The sequence below is a fragment of the Colius striatus genome, chromosome 2 (genome assembly GCF_028858725.1).
Source record: "Colius striatus isolate bColStr4 chromosome 2, bColStr4.1.hap1, whole genome shotgun sequence".
Taxonomy (NCBI): domain Eukaryota; kingdom Metazoa; phylum Chordata; class Aves; order Coliiformes; family Coliidae; genus Colius; species Colius striatus.
The window spans coordinates 58,668,096-58,692,359 of NC_084760.1; the positions used below are offsets into that span (position 1 = coordinate 58,668,096).

Here is a 24,264-nt window from a genome sequence, read left to right on the forward strand (position 1 = left end):
GGAACAATTTTTTCTGTTGAATAGGACAAAAATGAGTAAAATGAAATTATGGCAACAAAGGTAAAAGTTATAGATTAGATTACCTTTTGATCAATAAAAGTTAATCACGGAAATAAATGGGAGAAGTTACTGCAGCTTCATCATGGATGTGTTCGATAACATTCCCAGTGGCACATACTCCTCCAGTATTAGTTTATTTGATAGAAATTCATTTGTCTTTCAGCATCATATCTGTTTTGGTTTCTTTTTCTAGTACTGACAGACTTGACTGTACCAGATTTATAATCCCATATACTTACTGAAAAAGGAATTGTTGATCAAGATCTACTGTACAGAGGCAGCACCAGTTTTATTACCAAATTCACACAAGAAATGAACTGAAGGATTCTTACTACTTTGAAAATACTAGTGAGAGAAAAGGAATACACAAATATATGTTGAGCTAAGAATTTTTTGTTAGTCCAGTTAGTGCTTTAACAGTCTAAAGGTCTAAATTATCAAATTGATATAGAAAGGCATCATTAATAATACAGTTAAAATTGCTTTATGATAATGCCGATATCTACCCTTTTTCTCTACTCTCAACCTTTCAAACAAGGGCCCTAAGGGATCCTAAAGAAGAATTGGATTTAAGAAGAGATGAGGAAATGATCCGTCATTTCAGTTTTTCAGTGGACATTAGCCATGGACACTCTGATGTGCAGAGCATCTGGAATATTTAATTGTCCTAAAGCAGAATCTCTGTTGTTAATTAAGTCTGTATTGGGTTTAGGTGGTGAGGTTTTGGTAGCAGGAGACAGCAAGGGTGGCTTCTGTGAGAATAGATTATGGGCTGCCCCCTGCTGGACGCAGTTGAATCCACATGGTCGTAAAACACGCCTTTGGCCGAACCCATCAGCAAAACTGTTTGGCCCTCTGTGATGAGGTATTTTAAAAAGGGGGAAAGATGCAGCAAAACAGAGAAAAATGTGAGATAAACAGCCCTTCAGACACCAATGTCAGAGAAGAAGGAGGGAGAGGAAATACTTCAATCTCTGGAGCAGGTATTCCTTGGGCAATTGTGGGGAAGACCATGGTGAAACAAGTTTTCCCCTACAGCCCATGGAGGACCATTTTGGAGCAGATATCCACACTGCAGCCCGTGGAGGACCCCACAAAAAACAGGTGGATGTGTCCTGAAGGAAGCTGCAGCTCATGGAATTGATGCAGGAGCAGGTTTTATGTCAGGAACTGCATCCCATGCAGAAGTCTGTTCCTGTACGCCATGGAGAGGACACACACTGGAGCAGTTGTTAAGAAACCCAAGTCCATGGGAACAATCCTTGTCAGAGAAGTTCATAAAGGACCATTTCCCATGGGAGGGACCCCATAGTGGAGCAGGAAAATAGCATGAGGAGGAAGGAACAGCAGAGATTAAGTGTTCTGGTTCAACCACAATCCACAATCCCTATCACACTGTGCTGCTTCTGGAGTGGAGATGGAATCAGGAGTGAAATTGAGCCTGAGATGAAGGGGAGGATGGCAGGAAGGGTATTTTAATTTTGTTTTTGTTTATCACTATTGTATATTTCTAATTGGTGTTAAATTCATCTTCCTCAAGTCAATGATAATAATTAGTGTGTAATCTCCTTGTCCTTATCTTGACTCAAGAGCTTTTTCATATTATTCATTTCCCCTGTGTTGCTGAGGAAGGACAGTGAGAGAGGGGCTTGATGGGCGCCCGAGAGGCAGACAATTTCAACTGATCACAAAATCTCACAAATGTAGAGAATCTGTTCAGTCTCAATATTCCAATCGGTAGCTTTATGTGTTAAGTGTGTCTTTGGTAAAAGATGGATGGATGCAGTTGGCAGTGGTGGGCCCTGTAAGAAGGTGCTCAAAACTTCCCCTTGCTCTAAGTCAGACCCACCTGTGGCCCAGGCTAGGCCAGTCAGGCACCTCTGTGGTCACTATTTAAGGAGGAGAAACTAGAATAGTGGTGGAAGGAGTGAGGCAAGAGAGAAGTGACCAAGCAGACTACAAAGTGAGTGAGGGAGGTATGCTGGAGCAAACCCTCTGCATCTCATGGTGAGATGGAGAATGTCCCCATGCAACCCATGGAAGGCAGTGGTGGAGCTGAGATTTGCTAGAGGCTCATGGAGGAGCCCATGGCAGAGGAGGTGGCTGTGCTCAGAGGAGCCATTGACTCTGTGGAGAGGTGACGTTGGAGCACAATGTACCTGGAGTTCTGCTGCTGCAAAGAAGACCCCTGGGGAGGGGTTTGTGAGGAGCTGCAGCCCTCTGGAAGCACTCATACCTGAGGGATTCCTTAGGAACTGTATCCCATGGGAGTGACCTCACGTTGGAGCAGAGGAAGAATGTAAAGAGCCCTCTTTCTCTGAGGAAAAAGAAGCAGCAGAGACCATCTGTGAGGGACTGATCACAGCCTCCATTCCTTACCCCCATGCACTGCTGATGGGAAGGAGGTGTAGATACCAGGAGCATGTGGCTGAGCCTGGGAAGAGGGAAAGGATAGGGGAAGGTGGTCTTAAAAGTCTGTCTTTTCTTGGGACCATAGTTTGCGGCCTGTCTTCATAGACTTCCATGAGGCTTTTATCTTTTCTCTTCCCCTTCCCACCAAGGGGTGGAAGGGCTGGAAGGAGTGAACAAGCAGCTGCAGGGTTCTTTGTTCCTGGCTGAGCTTAAACCACAATACTTTAACAACACCAAGCTTTCAAGATCAAGCATCATACCCAGACTCATTTTGGTGGAATTACTCCCTCTTTACCTGTTAACACCTCAGCTGATAAACTTTAGTTCTAACTGATCATTAAATAAGCTATGGAAAATGGCATTCTTGCTTTTAGGCAAAGTCAAGAAAAGAACTGCGGTTCATCACTTAACTTCTGGGTCTAGATTAGTAGTCTGTCAGTAACTCCCTCCTTTATCTTGATTACTCTTTGAGGACCTTTGTGTAGGTTTTTTTTCTTCTAATTATTCCAGTGGCCTTTTCTGCATCAGTACAAGCATATCTGAATTTGAGTCAGTGAGTTGTCTGAAAGATGATGGATCTATCCTTCCTTCTTTCATACTCAGAAAAAACAAAGTTTTAAATATATCTTTTTCAATGAGGTACTGTCTGGGAAAGACCTGCCAATCATCATAGGTGAGAAGTACCGACATCTATAATAACATCAACCAGATACAACATACCCACTGTCTATGTACTACCAGGCAAGGAATTTCTGTATAAAAAGTCTCCATAAACTTGGAAATTGATGGCATTAAATTCAAAAGCAAATTGAAAGGATCTCTTTTAAGTCATAAGGTCAAGTATATCTTCTGGAAAGGTGCAAAAGATACTGTAGAGTTAAATGACTAATGTGTATATATAGAAGATAGTTTTTCATCAGAGATATTTTTTCTCATTCTTTTTTTTCATTACTATATTAATCTTGTACATGCATTACGATCATATTGTATATCATTTTAGATAGCTTGACTTTGTGTATTTATTCACCTCTAAGCTTGTGAGGGTTGTATTACTTTTTAGATGTCTCTAATATTTTCAGAAGATTAAAAATAAGGTGTATATAGGAAAAATACTATCATATAGTTTTCATGCTCAATTTGTTGAGCAGTATATTCTGTAAACAAAAGTAAAGGAATTTCTGATATTTTGTAAGATGAATTTATGAAGAAAACGAGCTTTCTTGAAAATATAGCTCTCATTTAAATCCACATAGCACATTCTGTAAAAAAAATTACAAAATATCCATATGATTAAGTGTATGAATTTGACAGGCCTGAGAACATTTAATCTCAGTAGAAATTTTCCTTACCTTGTGTGAATTCAAAGTCATGTTATATTAATCACACTATGTTAACATACCTCATGGAACTACAATGTTTTTTTGATGATGACTCCTTCAAATGGGACTTGGTATATGACTTCCACAGAGTTTATGCCAGTGTAAGATTGATGTTGATTCTTTCAGTGCAGTTAACCCTTGAGCAGTATACTTGCCCTTTTTCTGGATAGTTATTAATTCATCCAAAGCGGTTTTTCTCCATCATTCTGCCTTTAAAGTAGAGGTAACTCATCCATATAAGGGGTTTTTTTTCCCCAAGAGAAAATATAGTTTATAAATTAAAATTGATAGAAAAAGGTATTGTTTCAAGTCTGTAAATGGAAGGTACTGCACCTGTAGGAGCAACTGGTAAGAAGAATTGGCAGCTTGTATCATCTTACTGTAAAATAATGTAATTTTTCTAGTAAGTATAATTTACATAGAACAGCTATTTGTTATGTTTTTCCTTTAAGGAAATAAAAAAAAATAATGTGAAAAATAATAGAGAGTAATGCAGAAACCACAGAGTTCATAGAACTAGATTATCCTCACAATGACTAAAAGATTTTTTTTTTTCTTTTTGTCAGCTCCCATTAAGGCAAATTGAAGTTGAAAGAAGAAATTATTTTATAGAAGTCTTATAAAGCTATGCCATTTCTCCTTTCTCACTCTTGGGTATCAATTCACTTGCCTTCTGTCTATCTTTTTGCCCTCCAATCTCATTAGCTTGACTATTCACCTTCCCTCCAGCCTTCTGAGAAGAAATATAGTTTTTTTCATAGAAGATCATATGTAGAGAAAGAGAAAGACTTTGAACTATAAGAAAAAAAAAATGACCTGCAAAGATTTTCAGAAAGGACCTTTTCTTTAAGATTGTTTTGAAACAGATTTGCTTTTCCTTACCTTTTTAAACAGCAACACAGTTTTATAGTTTTCAAACATGGGTGCCCATCAAGTTTTGTTTTCCCTGTGTGCATATGCATGTACAGTGTATGTGTACCTGTGCACATGCAATGTTCATATACATGACTGTGTTGCCTCAAGACAGAATCATCTGTGTATTACTGTGATGGTGATAACAAGTGCAGAATTGCTTTCTTTAGTACAATAAAGAATGGAAAGGCAGAATGTATCTACAGAGATTTCTTTTAACTAAATTCTGTCTTAAAGTACATTTAAGTGCTGTCTGTACAGTTCTGAAAAATATTAGTCACTGGAGTAAAACAATATTAAAATACAAGTTTTGTGTAATCATGCTTATATTTAGTTACTGTTAACCAGCCTGCATTTCAAATAACATCAAACACAAGTTTCTTTCTTTAAAAAAAAGCACCGCAGGTATTTGTCATTAATAAGATTAGTGAAGGAAAACTGCAAAACTAACAAGCCAGCAAGAAGGCCATGAGTTTAATCATGAGAAAACACTGGCTCCAGAGACAAAGTAATTCAAAACATGGTTTATGATGACTGAAAATAGAGGAAAAATCACAAGAGTTCTAATTCACAGCTTTGTTTTCCCTTGCCCTGAAAAATGAAATCAAAATACAAGGCTGTTTTGGGGGATTTTTATTATTATTATTAGTCTCAGTGAATTGTAGTGCACAAAGACATGTTTAAACAGATCTATATCTTTTCTTAATACTCAAATGTTTACTTTTACTGCTTTTATTTTGATATGTAATCCTTTGAGTTCCCCACAATATACAGTAAAATACTAAATAAGAATGTATTATTGTTGCATTTGTTATACAGATGGTAAGCCACCTCTTAAAAGCAGAGATTTAGCCTTTGCATATCCTTGCATTTCAGTTAGAAAAGAAGGATTTTTCTTAAAAATATTGATGTTTTGCATGCTATTTCATTCAAAATCTCCCACTTTAAAAGTTAAAAACACTGACAGATATTAAAAAGAGTATTTTCTTTCTGTCAGAATAATTTTGCACAAAAGACACTGCAGTTATACAACTCTTTCATGCTTGAAACTTTATGATATCTTTCAATTCCCTAAAGGATCCCAAAGTGCTAGTTATGTCGTACTTTGCTTTGAATTACTTGTGCAGCCATCATTGTGACACAATATTGTCCTTAATAATGTTGCAAAACAGTTGAGTAGAAGGAAGTAGGAAAATCACTTTTGGCTGGCTAGAAGTCAAGGGGTTTTTTTTATTTTCTGTGTGGCAAAGATTGGAAATGACATTCCTGAGCTACTTTGCTTGGTGCTTTACAAACATGGAAACTAAAGAAAGCCTAAGGTCAAGAATATTTGCAGTCTAACTTGGTGAACTGTACTAAGAAATTTAACTTAACTATTTGTTATTACTACTTACATTAATCTTTTTCAACAGTAATTCAACACTTTAGGAAACAGTCATGGATTTTGATTTTAAGATCATCACACAGTGGGATGTTCTCAACAATATTGGATGTGAATATTGATTACTCCTAAATACAGTAGCAAGACCGAGGGAATTATTGTTGCTAAGGATGGCTTTTCATTTGGGCTTGAACGGTTGCTCTTGTTTTATAGTCCTGAATTTTGTTTTTTAATAAACCTGGCATGCTGGGATTTTGTTGCCATAGAAATATGAGGTTTTTTTAGTTTTTCCAAATTATGCAAATTCCTTTTCCTGTTAAAATACTCACGAAGGAGTACAGCTAGAGATGAGAGGGTAACGGTCAGTTCTTGTGACTTAATGAAATTGAATATTGACATAAATGTTCTACTTAGTATTTCATTCTAATATTACAGAAAGGCATTTATTGATATGTCTACTGTAATTATTGTTTGCCCCTTTTGAACCAAAGGACATGGAACTGGGAAATGAACATTTAATCAGTAAAATTAAGAATTGCTTTCAGTTATGAGGTTGTTGGCAGCTACAAGACCAGCAAGAAACAGTTTTTGTTTAGAAATGTTTGATGAGGATATGTTGTTTAGAAACATGTCTGAGTTGATGCTCAAATACTGAGTTTGATTTCAATATCACTAGTAGTCTAGAACACCTTCATAGTTATAGGGATATTTTTTTCTAGTCCTACACCCTTCAGACACTCTGGCCCTGTTAAATTGGTGCTTATAAAGATCAGAGCAGCTGTTGCAAAAAACTAGTCAGCAGCTGGTGAGTTTGTATTAGCTGGATTTTTTTTTTTCTCCTCTGCATTTTAACTGTATTCAGTTCAACTGTATTCAGTCAGGGAAAAATACCTGCAATTTTGATGACATATAGGATAATTTTTTTAAAAAATATCCCGCTATGATGAGTGTCTGACATATTATGCTACAATGTCACAGCTTCTGACATATTTTTGTCAGACTAGAAGACTTAGAAAGACTGAGATTTACTAGCCACTACAATAACAGGCATGGGCAGTAACTGTACATGAATTACAGTTACCAGATCACTTCTGGATATCTTTTTGAATCCTCAGTCTAGTTTCAACAGCTTGAGGAAGAGTGGTTGGGAATGCACAGAAGGATTTTGATCATACAGAAAGCAAAGGGGGAAGAAGAAAGTGACACATACTAAGGTTATGTGCTATGGTTACTATGGTTAGGTATATCAAAGTAATAATATATTCTAAATTTTGTAAAGGCTTATTAGCAAAATGGATTTTAGATTTCAGGAACGATTGGCCAGACAGCTCTGTGCCTCTTCTTCAGTGAGAGGAAGTTGAAGCTGGGAATAATGGTACAGATTTGGGAATTTGTAGAGTAAATGCCTAGATTCATAAGTACTTTTAAAGAAACAGCATATAATCTTATTGTGCACATTTTTTAATCGCTCACTGATTCCATTTTTTCAATGCTAAGTTCAGAAAGGGCAATTACTCAACAAGAGTAGCAGCACAAGGCTTACAGGAGAGTTGATGTCCATCAGTTCTCATTTTCCTTAGGAACTGAGATTTATTTCATTTTTCCCTTTAGAGTTCCATGATTTCACTGAATGTTTTGGTATCATGTATTAAGCACAATGAAATATTGTCTTTTATGTAGACATAGAATTTTGATTTGCTTCCAAATAATGCAGTCTAATTTGCCCAAGGAGGAAGAGAATGGCAATGTTAATGGCAACGTTAATACATCACATCTCAGTGACAGTGAGACTCAGCTTAGTTTACGGGTATAATTTAGAAAATTCACAAATAAAAGATTGTTAATGAATTCTTTAATATTTTCTATTTAAAAGTTTCATATTAGAGCAGATACATTGAATTAAAAGAATTGTGTAAGATTTTAATTGGACTACATTACAAAAGACAAACTATTTTTAATATAAAGGGCCTGGAAATAAGTGTCAGATTGCCATTCTCAGCATGGCAAGAGTTATCACTTCACAAAAATTATGCCTTGCATCTCCTGCAGCAGGAAGGAAAAGCCAGCAGGATCAAATATCAAAAAGCTTTACATTTGTCCAATTACACTTGGTTTACTCATATTCTAACAAAACCAACGGATACTTGCAAGGGATGATTAAGGAGATACTTACCAGAAATATAACAACTTCTCCTTTGTGTTTGAATCTGAATGCATGGTATTTCTCTGATAGGTGCCAGGGTATTCTTTTTAATGTTTAGCATTCACGTGCAATGTACAGACTTTGATGTTGCTGAGACTAATATGTGTTCTGGAATGGATCCCAGTTTCTGACACATTCATATAAAAGATATGAATAAGAATTAGTCAAGGTACATATGAAGTACTACTTGACAGAGTGTTAGTAGCTACTTATCAGTTATGCTTGCTCAGTGAACAGGTGTTATTTATCTCTTAATTGGGAAAATTTCTCTTAAGGGCAAAAAAATAAAGCCACGGATTGGATGGTTCTTTTCATTGCTGGGAAATGTTAAAATACTCAGATTTATTCTGAATACCTTGTTCCATTATCCAGTCTATGATTGAAGATCTCACAGAATGATTTTTTTAAAGGTTTTATTTTTAGTTTTCTATAAAGGTCGTTCGAGGTAGAGCAAGCAAGTGTTTTCTCACTCGTATGCTTTATAACTTGCTCATTGATTTCTTAGCACATAGCTTAGATATTGGAGAATGTTCTGTGATCAAATGGATTCCTACATTGAATAAAACTCCTTTATATTTGACTGAACTCTGCCTTTGCGTAGGATCAGCAGAGGAAATCCAAAAAATTAAAGAGGAAAATGGAAATTTTGCTAATCCAAGTGTCTGTTTCAAGAAACTAGAGGTGACAGCGAATGGTTTGAAATGCTCAGCTTACCTTTTGAGTGGTTCATCATTGTAGAAAATCACTCGTGGAAAGCAACTGAGCCAAGCAATATAGTAGTCAGGCTTCTTTATATAAGCATATTCCCTCCTTATTCCATTAACTTCTCTGGAAGCAGTAGTCTGAATAAATTAATGTAGCATAAATTTGTACAATTTATATTGAAGAATTTTGAGTGTACTTAAGCAGGGAAACTGTAGGATTCTGAATTGACTGAGTTAGAGTTGGGAGAACTCTAGGTGGTAGAGATATGGTGGAAAGAGTCTGTTCTTTCTAAAGGGAAATTTAACTTCCATATGAAGAAAACTTTGGCCTTTTTTTTTAAAGCTAGACAGAACTATACTGTCATTTAAAATGGAACATGATTATCCTGCTCCCTGATTTATCTGAAATATTATAATCACAGAGTCACAGAATGGTAGGGATTGGAAAGGACCTCTAAAGATTATCCAGTCCAACCCCCCTGCTGAAGCAGGTTCACTTTGATCAGGTCATTCAGGAACATGTCCAGGAGGGTTTTGAAAACCTCCAAAGAAGGAGACTCCACAACCTCCCTGGGCAGCCTGTGCCAATTCTCTGTCAGCCTTACAGTAAAGAAGTTTTTCCTTAACTTTAAGTGGAACCTTTTGTATTCTAGCTTTTGTTCATTACCCCTAGTCCTATCACTGGACACCTACATTAAAAAGTATTGCCCCATCCTCTTGACATACACCTTTTAAATACTTGTAAGTATTAATGAGGTCCCACCTCAGTCTCCTCCAGGCCGAACAGTCCCAGATCCCACAGCCTTTCCTCATGAGAAAGATACTCCAGTCCCATGATCAGAAGAGCTTTTATATCCTATCTAAATTCAAGTCTGTCTAAGAGAGGAAAGTCCATTTAGTCTCTAGTTGGATCTTGAGCAGAACTAAAACATGCAGTGTTTAGTGAGAGCTATTACTAAGTAAATGAAAGTGTGACATTTTCTTGGTGATGGTTCTATCAGAATTCTTTCTAGCCCCTGCCTTCTCTCACTCAGCATGAAGTCTGAATCAGCAAAACTCACTTAAATATAATAAATTTACAGACAATATTTTTTCATAAAGAATAAAATAATCCAGATGAGAGCTGAATTAACAATGGAATAGTTTCTTAAACGTAAGTAAATTAAGTTTGGGAAAACAGCCCTTTGTCCATTCCCTTCTGCATTGAGCAGGTGGCTAGAACACATATAGACTTAGCCATCAGTTAAAAAGTTACATTGTTCAGTGCCTTGTCAAATCATATGACAACTGCATAGGTGCCAATCGATTATGGACTAAATTAGTCACCACTATTAAACTGGAAACAGTCTTATTTTTTAAAAAAAGAATTTTCTCCACATGCTGATGTTCTGGCAAATATCTCTATATTTGCTGAAATCTGTATTATAAAAGAAATGTGTACCTGGAGAGTTTGAGAAGGTGAAGGAGTCCAAATAAATGCCAACATTTTATTGCAACTCTATTTCAAGAAAACTCAAGACTGCTAGCAGGGAGTGTTAAACTGTATATAATGTGATTTCATTATCTTTAAGCACTGTATCCAGTGGTAGATATTGCTACTAGGAATATGACAGAGTCAATGGAAGACTGAGTGAGCATCCATGTAATTTCTTATATTCATGACAACAAGCAAAAGAACATTCAGAAGTGTACCAGGAAACAAATAGGGGATTGGTTTGTTTTGAGAATGTCTTCTGGAATAAGAGAACATTACTATCTCCTAGAACCTTGAGTTATTATCAGCAGCTTCCCTGTGAGACTCTTCCTTGGTTTTATATTCTGTGTCACCTGTATTAGCTTTCTCCACTGAAATGTTCTGCCCATTCCTAGGTTTGGTTGGTTGTTTTTCTGGCAGTGTTAGTTCACTTGGTATAGTTCTAATTATATATACAATTATGTAACATCAAGCAGGGTTCATGTTTACAAATGCATATCACCTTTCTGTAGCTGTATTGTAGCTATAGAAAGATAGAATAATATAATAATACATTAAACGTGATGAAATAATTGTATTGCATTAAATGCAATAAAATACTGATGTAATAAAAATCTTAACTCTCTCTGTAATTTTTGTCTCTATAGTCACATGTCAGTGACTATATTTCTTCTAGAATCATTAACAGTGAAGAGCAAAAAGATTGTCCAGCTTGTTCATACTTGTTGATGCCTTTTATTTTGCTTATTTCTAAAGTCTGATGTTGTATGACTATTGGTCTAAATCTACTTTAATGCAGTAATATACACTTTTGAAGTTGTCAATAATGTTTTTGAAGGTGTTGTATTCTCTTGGATTAGGCCTGAGATCAAAGCCTCTCTGAGCTAAATCCATTCTGATACAGATTTTACTGCTAAAAATATGAGCAAGGTGCATGTGTTTTATTTCAGTGATGCACTTGCTGAGTAGTACTTATTAATTTGTCAAATTTATGTCTTCCAAGTTATTTTAAAAATATAAATACGAAGTGAAGGGACCAGAAAGTTCTCTGTAGCAGGGAAACCATAAACCACCTACTTTCTAGATTCCTTTGACCATAAAAATGACTTCTTTTGGTTGTCTTCATGTAGTGCCATGTCAGATGCCATAGCATATTCCATCTCACTTCCACTCAAGAGGGTCATGGTCACATATAAGTCACAAAAGGGCAACTATGTTAAAATGCTTTAATTAGAAACTAAGTCTCTTCCTGGCTGGCAGAAGAGCATTATACTGCTTAATGAGATAAGGAATTGCAAACACCACCCTGTTTAGTGGAAATAGCTCCCGATCTTTAAAGGTACATTTGGCAGATGTTCAGAAGAAATGAGACAGCCTCTAGTGTCGTGGAATAAGTGCTAAAACTTTACAGACAGAGTAACAATAGGCACTGGAGAGAGAAAGTCTGAATTAGTAAATGATTCAAGAATAAGATTGGTTACAAAAGCTGTATAAGAGGTGCTCTTCAGTGATATCAGCAGGAGAGATCCTCATAACTTGCCTCAGAAAAGCATTAACAGCAGATTGACTGAGGAGAAAGACTGTATGAAGAGAGGCAAGCTTGCCTCATCTATGGCTTTGCAAATATTATAACAATGGTGTTGGGTTTTGATGCTGTAAATATGTGTGATTTACTATCATTTGCCTTGATTTACAGTGATTTTAGTGTGACAGGTATAATATCAAAGCATGCTTTACACAAGGCACTACTGAATGCTTCTTCCTACCCTCCAGCTTTCTTCCTGTCGAGTGTGGACATTTGTTCACAGGAAAGGAGACAGCTCTTCTGCTTCAAAGGGTTTTGGTTAGCCCAGAATGCACATATCAGGATGTCCTAACCAGTCTCGTCTTTTCTCTGGTTTTATCCTTTAACAACCTGTAACATAATAGTAAAAACACATGTAACTGTGAACAACCACAAAAAATTAACTTTCTGCCAGCAACTTGGTGAATTAGAGTTAAGATAAGCTGTGATTTTTCTCTCTTATACTTGTATTTCTATGGGAACCTGTGGCTTTTCTTGAACATGTAAATTCTGCTTCCTGAGCTGGGAAGAAATATTTGATGTATTAATCTAAAAACAGGTGGGAGGGAGAAAATTCTATGGAACTTCCTTGACATTTTTAGTCAGCTATTCTTGTCTCAACAATACATGCATTTGTCATCATCAAGGCAAACTTTTATGCTCTGTTCTCTTTGGTGTTGATGTGGCCTTGAACGACAATCCTTGAGGCAGAACTCTGAGTCTTTCAGTGATACAGAGAACAACGTGAAAATGAATGGATCTCAAAGATGCCCAACTTCTGTATCGCCCTTGTATTCAAAATTCAGTGGAAAGTATTTTTTTGTACTAGATGAGACGTAATTGTTCATGCAGCACGTGGATTGACCTCTAAAATATTTGCCTATGAGTTAATTTGAACTTTAAATATAGAGAGGAAGGAAATTACCTTTATAGACAATAGCAGAAGGAAGTAGTACTTTCTGGTTTATATAAGTTTGGATTTTTTTCTTGGTAGTATACAGTATACAAGGTAAATGTACATTCGTAGCTGCTAGATCCTTTCTCTGAGTTCCATTTTCTGACCTTGACTTTAATGTGTGATCCTGTTTGTGATGTGCAAATCTTACCAATTGCAACCATGAAACTCAGATTGCTGTGGCTTGCAGAGACCTCAAGAGACTTCTTAGTCATATTTCAACTCTTAGGCATCACAGAGTCTCTCTAACATATTTGAACTGTTGTTAAACATTTCATGAAGGAATTCAATAGCATTTTCAAGTAGCTTGATACCATTTTGACCCTCCTTACATTCAGAAAGCTTTCTGTATACTCAAGCTGAATGTTCTTTATGCCTTCCCTTCAGTTGCCACAAAAAAAAAAAAACACCCACAAAAAAACCAACCAACCAACCAAACAAAAACCCACAAGCAAAAAGAAAGAGGCTGCTTCATTTTTCCAGTGTTCTATGTTTTGGTAAACTGTTTTAAACTTTTTGAGGCAGTGGAGAGAGGGGTGCTGATCTCTCGTAACCAGCAGTAGGACACAAAGAACTGGAATGAAGCTGTAGCAGAGGAAGTTCAGATTGGACATTAGGACAAGATTCTTCACTGAGAGGGTGGTTGGTCATTGGAACAGGCTTACCATGGAAGGGGTCATGGAACAAAACTAAGTTCAAGGAGCATTTGGAAAATGTTCTCAGTCATATAGTTTGGTTTTAGGTAGTCTTACAAGGAGCAGGGAGTTGGATTTGGTAATCCTTATGGGTCCCTTCCAACTTGAGAAGCTCAGCTTTGGGTTACGAATTGGAATAAATTTTCTGGCTTTAACCTACCATTGGCTGTACACCCTCTAATGCAGTTTATAGATTTTTATACCTTTGTGGATGATTCAAAATCTGTTTATTTCCATGCCTTAAATACTGGAACTTTAAAAATCTTGTTAGATTGGGTGCATCACTGAATAATGAAGCTGGTGTTTCTATGTACAAAACTATGTAGTACAATGAACAAGAGATACCATATTGTGTCCTTTAGAATAACCAGAATATTCTCTTTGTAGAAGACTCATGAATTGGCTGTGGGCAACAGTATGCACTGGAAGGGCAGAAGGTTCCCTGTGATTTTAATAGTCTCTGAGAGAAAGCTCATGTTGCACTGAAGTGTGAGGCACATGCATTTAAAAATCAAAATGTAGCTCTAGCAACCTCTGATTTACTTATGCTGTTTTCAAGGAATTAACAAAAAGCACCGATTTTGTACTGAACTCTGTCATTCAATTTGCAGCTTTTGATTTGCATCCTAAAACTGATCCTCTTTTTCCAAAGTCAATGCCAGGTTTTGGGGGGCTAAAAGAGCACATAAAAAATATAATGGCTTGACACAAGACTGTTAATTATCCTCTCACATTAGAGAGTGAGTCAAATTGATATAAAGGGCTGGAGCATTCTTTTAAGGTAAATTTATTGAACTCCATGAGAGAAAATTCTTACTTAATTTTAGGTTACAATTCATTCTAAGGAAAACATAGTTTACCCCATCAATAAAACTGAAGTGATTGAACCTTCTAAAGATTGCTAAGGCAGCTGATGGAGATGCTGAGCCTAAATAAAGAGCATATAACCGAAATATAGTGAAAACCTGATGTCAGTATCAAGTGGAAAATTGCATTATATCAAATCTGTTTCTGGGTACTTTGTTAATCTGCGTATTCAAGGAATTTGCAACCTTTGACACGCACAGAAGAAAAATTACTCAGCATGATTTCTAGATGGCTGAGCAAAAGGGGGTGGTCCATAGGGCTGTAATCCCCAGGAACCTGCATGTGGTTTTGCAACACTAGAAGTCTTTTCCGGAAAATACTGATGCTAGAGAAAACTTCCCCCAAATGGATAAGGCCTGTTTTCTTTCATTTAATTGCTGCTTTTTCTTTGCCATTTTTCTTGCCAGGTAGCAGCTGCTGGGGGACATCTGAAATTTACAGTCTCCTATGATTTCACAGAGGAAGAAGAGTCAGTTCAATTCATGGTTCAATCTGATGTCATTATAGAGGTAAATTGATTGTATTTTTTTTTAAACCATGAAAAAAACAAACCGAAACTTGTCTTTTTCTTCAGATGTTCAGTGTGAAGCCTGGTGGTTGAGGACAAAACAGCAGGACACATTTACTTTCAGCTAACTTACAGTTTCAGAAAATGGACACACTTTATAGAAGTAAAATCTTCAGTATCTCAAGGAATCTGGCAATATTGCAGTAGCTTTCAAAACTGTATTATTCCTGTTCTTTGGGAGAAATAAAGAATAACACTTTCACATTCTTTCAGCACACGTGTTCTTGTGCTGCTTAGCCTTGTTTCCATTTGCTTTTACCTATTCAAAGCCATGACACTAGGTTCTAGCTGAATAACCTAAACTTTCTTTAGCACTGACTTTCAACTTTATCAGGCAAGCCCATTTCAAGGTTATGAAAGGTGAATATTATTCGTGATATTTATTATTCTTCTAAAATATATTATTCGATAAATTCTGTACTCCAGCTGGCTACAGATAGAGTTTTTTTCCTGACTTTTTTCATATTTAAATATGTCTCTCTCATGGCTCTATCTAGGGAGGTGACTTGACAATCAGCACTCCGAAAGGGGGGATTCACCTGCAGCCTTCCAAAGAGCACACTGAAGAAATTCTGCTGAAACCAGAGTCTTTCTTTGTGCATGGCACTGATGTTCCAGTCAGCAGGAGGGAGTTCATGACTATCCTTGCAAATATAAAGAGAATCCTCATAAGAGCCACATACAGCAATGGGATGAATGCCATCTACAGGTGAATGTGGGAAACTTGGCTGTTTGCCACAGGCAGCTTCTCAGAATGCTTATTTTATCTCTTCAGAGAACTAAACTGATATAATTTAAAACACAGTAATTTATTATCATGAAATCCATAGCATTCATTTAAACTTTCATACAGATACAATTTTGTTTTCATTTTGGGTAAGCAGAAGGAAGAGAGATAACAGAAAGAAGCAACCTTGTAAGAAAATGAAATCATGTGGACTATTAAGGCATGAGTGACAGTTCTAGAAATATGTTTATTTTGTGAACACTTTAATTCCCATGTATATGATAAATCATGGAGTGCAGTAATGACATGCTGAAATAAGAGCTGATACCTTGCTTGTATATTGGTTTCCTCATTTAATGAGCATACAAGGTCACATTAACAGTGGATCAGAGAATAACATCCTGAGTCTCTAAGCTGGAAAAATGACTCGAGGGAAGTTTCCTATGTTTTTAATCAGTACCACATACAGAACTGGCTAATCCCAAAGTCTTTCCCTTGATTTATGTCAAGTTGCTATCTGGACTGCTTAAAATCAATGATTTCATGCTAACTCTTCTGAGTCTTCTGAAAAAAAAGAAAAGTGTGTTATACGAGATGACACAGCTGTTCTGTCTCAGTGATTGCAGTGTGGTTGAACCTGTAAAGCTCATCTTGCATTTAAAATTTTCAGAAATACGTGAGGAAATATTCCAGGCAGGCTAGAAGACAGCATCTCTGCAGATACTATATGACTGTACTCTGTCTACACATTGTTAGGTATCTTAAATAATATTTTTTAATTGATTGCATTGTAGTTTTCTACTCATAAGGTATGAAACCTGAAATGTTCTATAACCTACACATCACTTGATTCAACAGCATAAGCAAGCTGGGAATGGCGGGAGCCAATAGCACGTTAGTGATTATTTGCTGAGTGCATAGATATAGTTTTTGCTACTGAGAAATTTCTTAAGCAGTTTAACCATCATTTGAATACTTAGGTAATTAAAACACAGCCTAAATTGAAAGGCAGATTGTGTCAACAGCATGTAGTTTTCTGATTTGAGTTCTGGCAGTGTAAATTTTTTCCCTGCTAAAAGAATTCATGTTTCTTCAAAATCTTTCTCTTTCTCTGGTTAAATAACATGCCTTGCCTCTCTGTAAATAAGTGTGTGAATCATAACTAACTTGAGTTTGAGCCAGACTGTTTCCTAACTTGCTCATTTGGTCATCAGTCCTGCATTTTGCAGCATCCAGTTTAGCCTGTTATCTTCCTGCCTTGGTGTTAGAGTTAGACAAGAGGCCAGAGCTCAACTCTTATGTACTATGAGCAAACCATGAGGAGCTCTTAATCCCCAGTTTACAGCTGAGACTAATGGGAATTCAGTGACTACTGTTCCTCCATTCTCATTCAAATTAAAATAATTTTTAAAAATAGTCTGAATTTTCCAAACTAAGGGAGTGTCGGGGTTTAGGCCCATCAGGGAACAAAAGACCACAATTAGCCTCAAGTACCAAAGACTTGAGAATTCCTAAAGTGCAGGAAGGGCTTAGTTGCTGCTTATGGCCCAGGACGAAACAGACCAGGCAAATCAGCTTGGGGAAGAAAAGAGAAAATAATTTAATGCAACACCAACTAAAACATAACCGTAAAACCCCAAAACATAACTGACACAAAACAAGACAGTGGTACAATGATGAAGAGCATAATCAACCCTTTAAGACCACTTTCTCCTCACTCCTCCCCTCTTCCCAGGCTCAGAGCCCTGATCCCCAGGTATTTATCTCCTCCCCCACTGAATTGCAGTCAGGAACAGCCTGATGGCTTCTGCCACTTGTCTCTCCTCAGGGCAGGCGGGCTCCATACCAGTCCTCCCTGCTCCTCCGTGGAGCACCTCACACATCCCTGCTCCAACATGCATTCATGCCAAAGGCTGCAGCTCCTTTCTGCCTCTTGTGTGGGTCTGCTCTGGGGCCCGCAGGCTCTCCAGCACAGCCTGCGCCATGGCCACCTCCTCACACAGTCTCCTGCCCAGATACACTCACAGAGCTGCTGGTGGCTCTCAGTCCTGTCATTGCCCTGCATGGGTTGCAGGAGTACAGCCTGCGTTCTCACCACGAGTTGCAGAGGGGTTTCTGGTCTGTTGCTCCTCCTTCCTTCCTCCACGTGGGGTCCACATGGTCACCTCTATCTTGTACCACTCCTCCACCTCCTACCAAGGACTTCAAATTCCCATCCTTAAGTAGAGATGGCAGAGGTGCCAGATTGGCCCAGCCAGGTCGGAGGTGGGTCTGAATCCAAGAGCTGGGGGAAAGTCTGAGAATTCTTTACTGGGTCTGCACTGCAGCCCCCTCCCTCTGTTACCAAGCAAAAGTGGCTCCTTGCTAAACCATGACAGGGAGCAGTTTTGAGGCTTTTATGCTCTGCTCTTTTAAAGGATATATGTGCATTTGACTTTGTTTGGGCTAACAGCAAACGGTGATTTACATACATTTGTGTACTGACATTTGCACTAGAATGAGGAGAGCTTTCTTAAAAAAAAAACAAACCACTTTGGCTAGGCATCTGAAATCTATGAAGAAGGTGCACTGCTGGATACATACAAGCTCCATATTGCCACTACTATGGAACAGTGGGAGTGAGATGGATCAGATACCCTCTGGGCAACAACACAGAGCTGAGGTCTGTACACACATGTAGAGATGTCATAGTCTATAGTTCACACCTTGTACATGAGAAGGTAGAAGGTCTTTAGCAAGTACTTCCACCAGTTCCCTCGGTACCCTTGAGTGGATCCCATCCACCTTTGCAGACTTGTGGTTACATAGCAAGTTGGACACCATTTCCCCTTGTTTTTTAATTGTCTTTGAAACAGGTATGTATGGTGGACAGATGGATATTCCTCTGAGGAAGTAGGAGGGTTTGCCAGAGAGACAGAAATATTGCAGTTTTTAGATCCTTCATGAATGACAAATTCTGCCTCAAAGGATCAGGAGAATTATGCAACATACTAATTAGAGATTGCTATATTAAGCAGCCTGTTCATTTAAATACTGAAAGTTTTCAAAATGGATAATGACACCACATGTGTAAGGGTTTCCAAGGGTGCTACTAAGCATATTATCTATGCTTAAGAAGAGGGCAGTATTGAGGCATTGTAAGATTAAGCAACATTCTTGCAGTAGTGTGGAAAGAGACTTAAAAAGTGGAAGTCTCCAGTCGATTGTATTTTTCACTCTTATTTAGTTTAACCTAATAGAAGGATTAGTTATCAGTAGCACTTCGAAGTAGTTACTGAACAATACTAATGCAGTAATGGTGAGTTTAACTCAAACATGTTTTGAGTCATTTTAAGCTTAGAATGTTGCAATTCCTCTATGGCATAATTGGGAAGCTTCCTCAAATGAGTGGACTTTCGTTTAGATGATCAACTAGGATAAAAAATAAGAACATAGAAATGCTGTAATTTGAAAGCAATTACAGCTTTCTGTTTTTAAATTGAGATCCTCCCCTAACTTGACAGATCTTCCAAACTGTTTCATTTAAGTTGGTCTGTGGTAGAAAAAACAGTTCAGGAGAAAACATTTCCGTTAAAATTTTGTTTAATATTGTTAGCTTGCACTTCAAAGAAAGCTTGGTAGCACTGTTTCTTCGATTTTAACATTCAGAGTGGCCATTAATGGTAAATGTTGTAGATGCTCAGATGGGCGCTGGACATTATTGTGCTAAAGATGATGGATTGCATACAACCATATATAGAATCAGGGCTAGATGTAAGGAAAAAGAGGTAAGGAAAGGCCAAGGGTTTCCCTACATGTACAGGGTTGGTTTCAAGACAAATGAACAATGATTGGGTTAGTACTTCATGTGACTTAATGTAGCTGATGTGATTCATATACCTGGCATAGCAGACAGTAAACTATGCTGATACTGCCTGAAATGTCCCTTCCCTTTTAATCTTGTTTATTTTTAGAAGTCAACAGTTGCCTGCTGATAGTAGCAGCAGTCAGCTTAAATATTTGGTTGTGATGTCAGATCTCAAATTGTTCATGCATCTCCAAGATCCAGTGCCCCATTACTGCCAGCATTATGTATTTTAATGAATGCAGAATGGCATTGAGGAATCAAAACTGCAACATCAAAATGAGAGGAAAAAGAAATCACTGTAGCTTTCTTCACTGAGTAGCTGCTAATGCTAAAAACTGTTAAACACATTAAAATCCCATTTAGCAAATAGCAGAATATAATGAAAATTGGAACAATTCGGTGAATATAAATTTGGGATAATACTGAGTGGATTGTTTCTGTCTATAAGTGCATCTCTTTGTTCTAAGATTCATGCTTGGAAGGATAAATAAAATTTGGCTTTTTAGTTGTAATTTGTTTCTTCACTTACAGATTTTTCTCCTTAAATTATTAGATTATTTTTTACTGTTAAAGTTATCACCATTTGATATCTAATACTCCAGAGATTGGTTATCTTCTTGTAAGGAAAACTCAAAAATATTATTGGAAAATAAGCATGCAGCAATGGAACGAACGAAGAATATTAAAAAGTGAGAGATCTTACTGAAGATCTTGATAGGAACATGCAGTCTTTTTTTAAAATAGTTTCAAGAATCTTTTACAGAGGTTCTAGAACCAGCAAATTAGATTCAGGTTTCTAACTGCATAATACACATTGGTAGTCACTCTGAAGTCCAGTCATATAACTGATAGTAAAATTTCTCCTTTTGTGAAGCTCTTATCCCAATTTCAGAAATCTTTTTTTTTTTATCCATACCTTTCTATTCTGTCTTATTGAGAGTTGTCATAAAATTGAGTGGGAAAATATCCTACCCTTACCTTTCCTCCAAGTACTGCAGTAACAACAAAATATTTTTCTTCGATGTTTTTTCATCCATAATCATGCAAATAGTTTTCAGTTTTTTTCATCAGCCAAAGAGTAAATGGAGGAAAAACATTTGGTTTACATTTTCCAAAGAAAATTGATTATTTACAAAACGCATGTCATCCTTATACTTTCTGCTGAAATAGACTTCAAAAGAAGCTTTTCAAGTAGCTCGAGTAATCACTTTGTTAAGATTGCTGGGTGAAAATAGAAGTCATTGAACCTCTGTGATACCTTAGTGGTTCTTCTGAATTCTCCTAAGAATTAAATCCCAAATCCCAGTTTCTTTCCCCAAATGGATACTGTTGAGATCAACATCTGTTTCACTTATTACCTGTAAAATTATCAGAAGACTTTTGCTGTCTCTCTCATGATACTTCCATGTTTTTTATATAGAAATCGTGTTCAGTGTTTAGCCAAGAAATGGCTATTTAGCCCATGTCTAGCGTTTGTTTTAAGGGCAATTGTGCATGGAATAGAAAATTCTCTCTCATTGAGAAAATCAAGGTATATGGTGGAAGATTTCTTTTCTTTCATATACATACTTTCTCTTCCATTCACAAATTACTTAGATCCACCTGGATGGAGCTGAAATCTTTTACAGAGCTAAAATCTCCAGAATAAAAAGACCCGTCTGGATATGTTTGTATGCGACCTGATCTAGGTGACCCTGATTCTGCAGGGGAGTTGGATTAGATGATCTCTAAAGTTCCCTTCCAATCCCTACCATTCTATGATTCTATGATTCTATAACCAAACTTAGCAATTTAATATTTCAGAAAGTTGGAGCAATGTTTTATAAATTTTTAAGACACTACTTAGTGTCACATTTGCTATATATACAGCTGCAATCCAAGTTGGCATATGTGGCTGGTAGACCAGGAATAGCTTTCCATCTACTGGTGCAGTGCTGTGAGACTTTTTTAATCTATTTTTTCAATGTGTATCTGACCATTCTCACTCAGATGATGGACAAAAATAGTAATAAGCCTACAGACATGTAATTTAGGAAGAAACAGATTAAAATGAAAACCTCCTCCTTTTTAAACAGGAAAGCATAAACAAGACATTGAATGTCACTGTATAATGTTTGTTTTATCCAGCTGCACATACACTTCCATCTAATTTGGTATTTTAGCTGTTTTGTTTATATTACCTCCAGATTAAGAAGTGTTAGCATTGAAGCTGCTGACCATACTTCAGCTGGGAGAAAGATGGCATCAGCAGTGGAATTATGTGACTGTCCCCCAGGGTATGATGGTACCTCATGTGAGGTGAGTATCGCGATCCAGCATAGGTCAGTTGTGTTAACACTGTGATAGTTGTAAGCAGCCACTGGCCCTGTGTTGGTATAAAGTAGTAAGAGAGCTGTCCATTCTTGTTAGAAATTTGATATAACTTGTCTTGTTATCTTTATTTCTAGAGGGTGGTGCATTATATTTGGTATTATTTGAAATCTAAAGTTTTGCACCTCTATGATGATTCCAAAGTTATGAAAAGACATTTCTCTTGATAAAAAGAAAATTAAAGTAGTATATGTACCCTTCAGCCAATTGCTACAAATGCACGAAACTATCAGTTACCTGACCTGTGCACAACAAAGCCAGATCAAACTATATGAGTGGTTGACTGAGTTCCCTCTTTTGTTCTCCCAGGGCTTTGCCATTTGCCTTGGAGTCTTTGAGGATTGTGTGTGTACGTGCAGATATTCAGAAAATACCCACTTCCCTAACAAATTCATTAGTTCACACAGAATGTGTTCATATAACTATACATATGATTAGCTAGCTCACATGGGCATAGCTTGGGGTTAATAGAAGCCAAAAAATATTCTTCAGAAGCTTTGCCTTTAAGGAAATAGTTTCAAACACCAAGATGCTCTGCTTCACAAAACTACAAACAGTATGCCATTTACACAGGCACTCTAGGCATTTGCTTGTCAACTCTCTTTTTCTTTAAAATCTTCCATGCTTATATGTGATATTTAGGGCTTAGAGTCTAGTTTCATGCCAAATGTGGTTGCTTGTTACTGGGGCTACATAAACTAATGTAGAAAGAAGGCCTGAAGGAATTAATGGATATTCCTATCACTTCCAAAATGGTACAGACATAAAAAAAAAAATCTATAGAAGAATATTGCCTACCTTGTCTGAGAAATAGTTTTTAAGTCTAATCTTTATTCTTTGAAGAAGCCTGATGAACTGTCATTGTGTTTCACACTTTTTTTGTTTTAATTGTTGTTTTTTTCTCTCAGTTCAGATTTGGGTATAATTCCCCAGAAAGCGGTTAAAAATACCTGGATGACAGATGTTTAAATATCTACTTTTGTAGAAGCTGAGGGACTTGGGTAGAATTCCTGCCTTGATGTTGCTAAAATTTTCTGTCCAGCATTGTGTCCTTCAATGCTAAACTTTCAATTTCAAAACAGACCCTGAAATTCGATATATACATAAGATCATATTCCAGAATAGAAATACATATATAGATAGCTCCAAATCTAAAGTCTCTATGCACACTAGTGGGAATGGGCACTCTTTGATTCCTGCCCTGAGTGCTAACCACAGACCTACCGAACCAAATCATATTGTAGTCCCAACCAGTATGTTGGTTTTCCTCCCAAGAATATGCCAAGAAGATATGACAGACTTCTACATAAGCACACTTTTCCTGTATTCCCTCAATTTCAGAGCATTTTGGAAAGCTTAGAAATACCATTTGACAAAGCTGGCCTCTTTTACAAGAGCAGAGTTAAAAGTTTTCTTTTCCATGCTTTTATTCACTGAATTCATTTCTCATGAATCTTTTATAGCAAAGGTTCAGCATATAGAATCATAGAATCATTTCAGCTGGAAGAGACCTTTAAGATCATTGAGTCCAGCCTTTGTCCCAGCTCTGTCAACCACTAGACCATCTCCCTGAATGCAACATCCAACTGTCTCTTAAACAGCTCCAAGTACTGTGGCTCCACCACCTCCCTGGGCAGCCCGTTCCAATGCCTGACAACCCTTTCAGTAAAGAAATTCCTCTTCGTATCCGGCCTGAACCTCCCCTGGCATAACTTGAGGCCATTTCCTCTTGTTCTATTGCTTGTTACTAGGGAGAACAGACCAACTCCTGCTTTCATACAACTTCCTTTCAGGTAGCTGTAGGGTCTCCCCTGAGCCTTCTTTTCTCCAGGCTAAACAGCCCCAGATCCCTCAGCCATTCCTCATATGAGACATACTCCAAGTCCTTTACTAGCTTGGTAGCCCAGCCTCTGGATCCTCTGCAGCACCTCAGTGGCCTTCTTTTAAAAGGAGTCCAAAACTGGACACAGTATGCAAAGTGCAGCCTCACCAAAGCCGAGTACAGGGGAATGATCACCTCCCTGCTCCTGCTGACAACACTGCTCCTGATACAGGCCAGGATGCCATTGGTGGTCTTGGCCATCTGGCCACACTGCTGGATCCTGTTCAGCCGCTGTCAACCAACACTCCCAGGTCCCTCTCTGCC

The 24,264-nt window shown here is 37.4% G+C and overlaps 1 protein-coding gene across 1 annotated transcript in view; it reads left to right on the forward strand.

Annotated features, from left to right (window-relative positions):
* The window catches only part of LAMA2 (laminin subunit alpha 2), a 361,557-nt gene that overhangs the window by 172,283 nt on the left and 165,010 nt on the right, over positions 1-24,264 (forward strand). Inside the window, exons 13-15 of the mRNA XM_061990653.1 lie at positions 15,014-15,115; positions 15,672-15,883; positions 21,935-22,046. Coding sequence (XP_061846637.1) covers positions 15,014-15,115; positions 15,672-15,883; positions 21,935-22,046 — 426 coding nt within the window. The remainder of the gene's footprint in view (positions 1-15,013; positions 15,116-15,671; positions 15,884-21,934; positions 22,047-24,264) is intronic.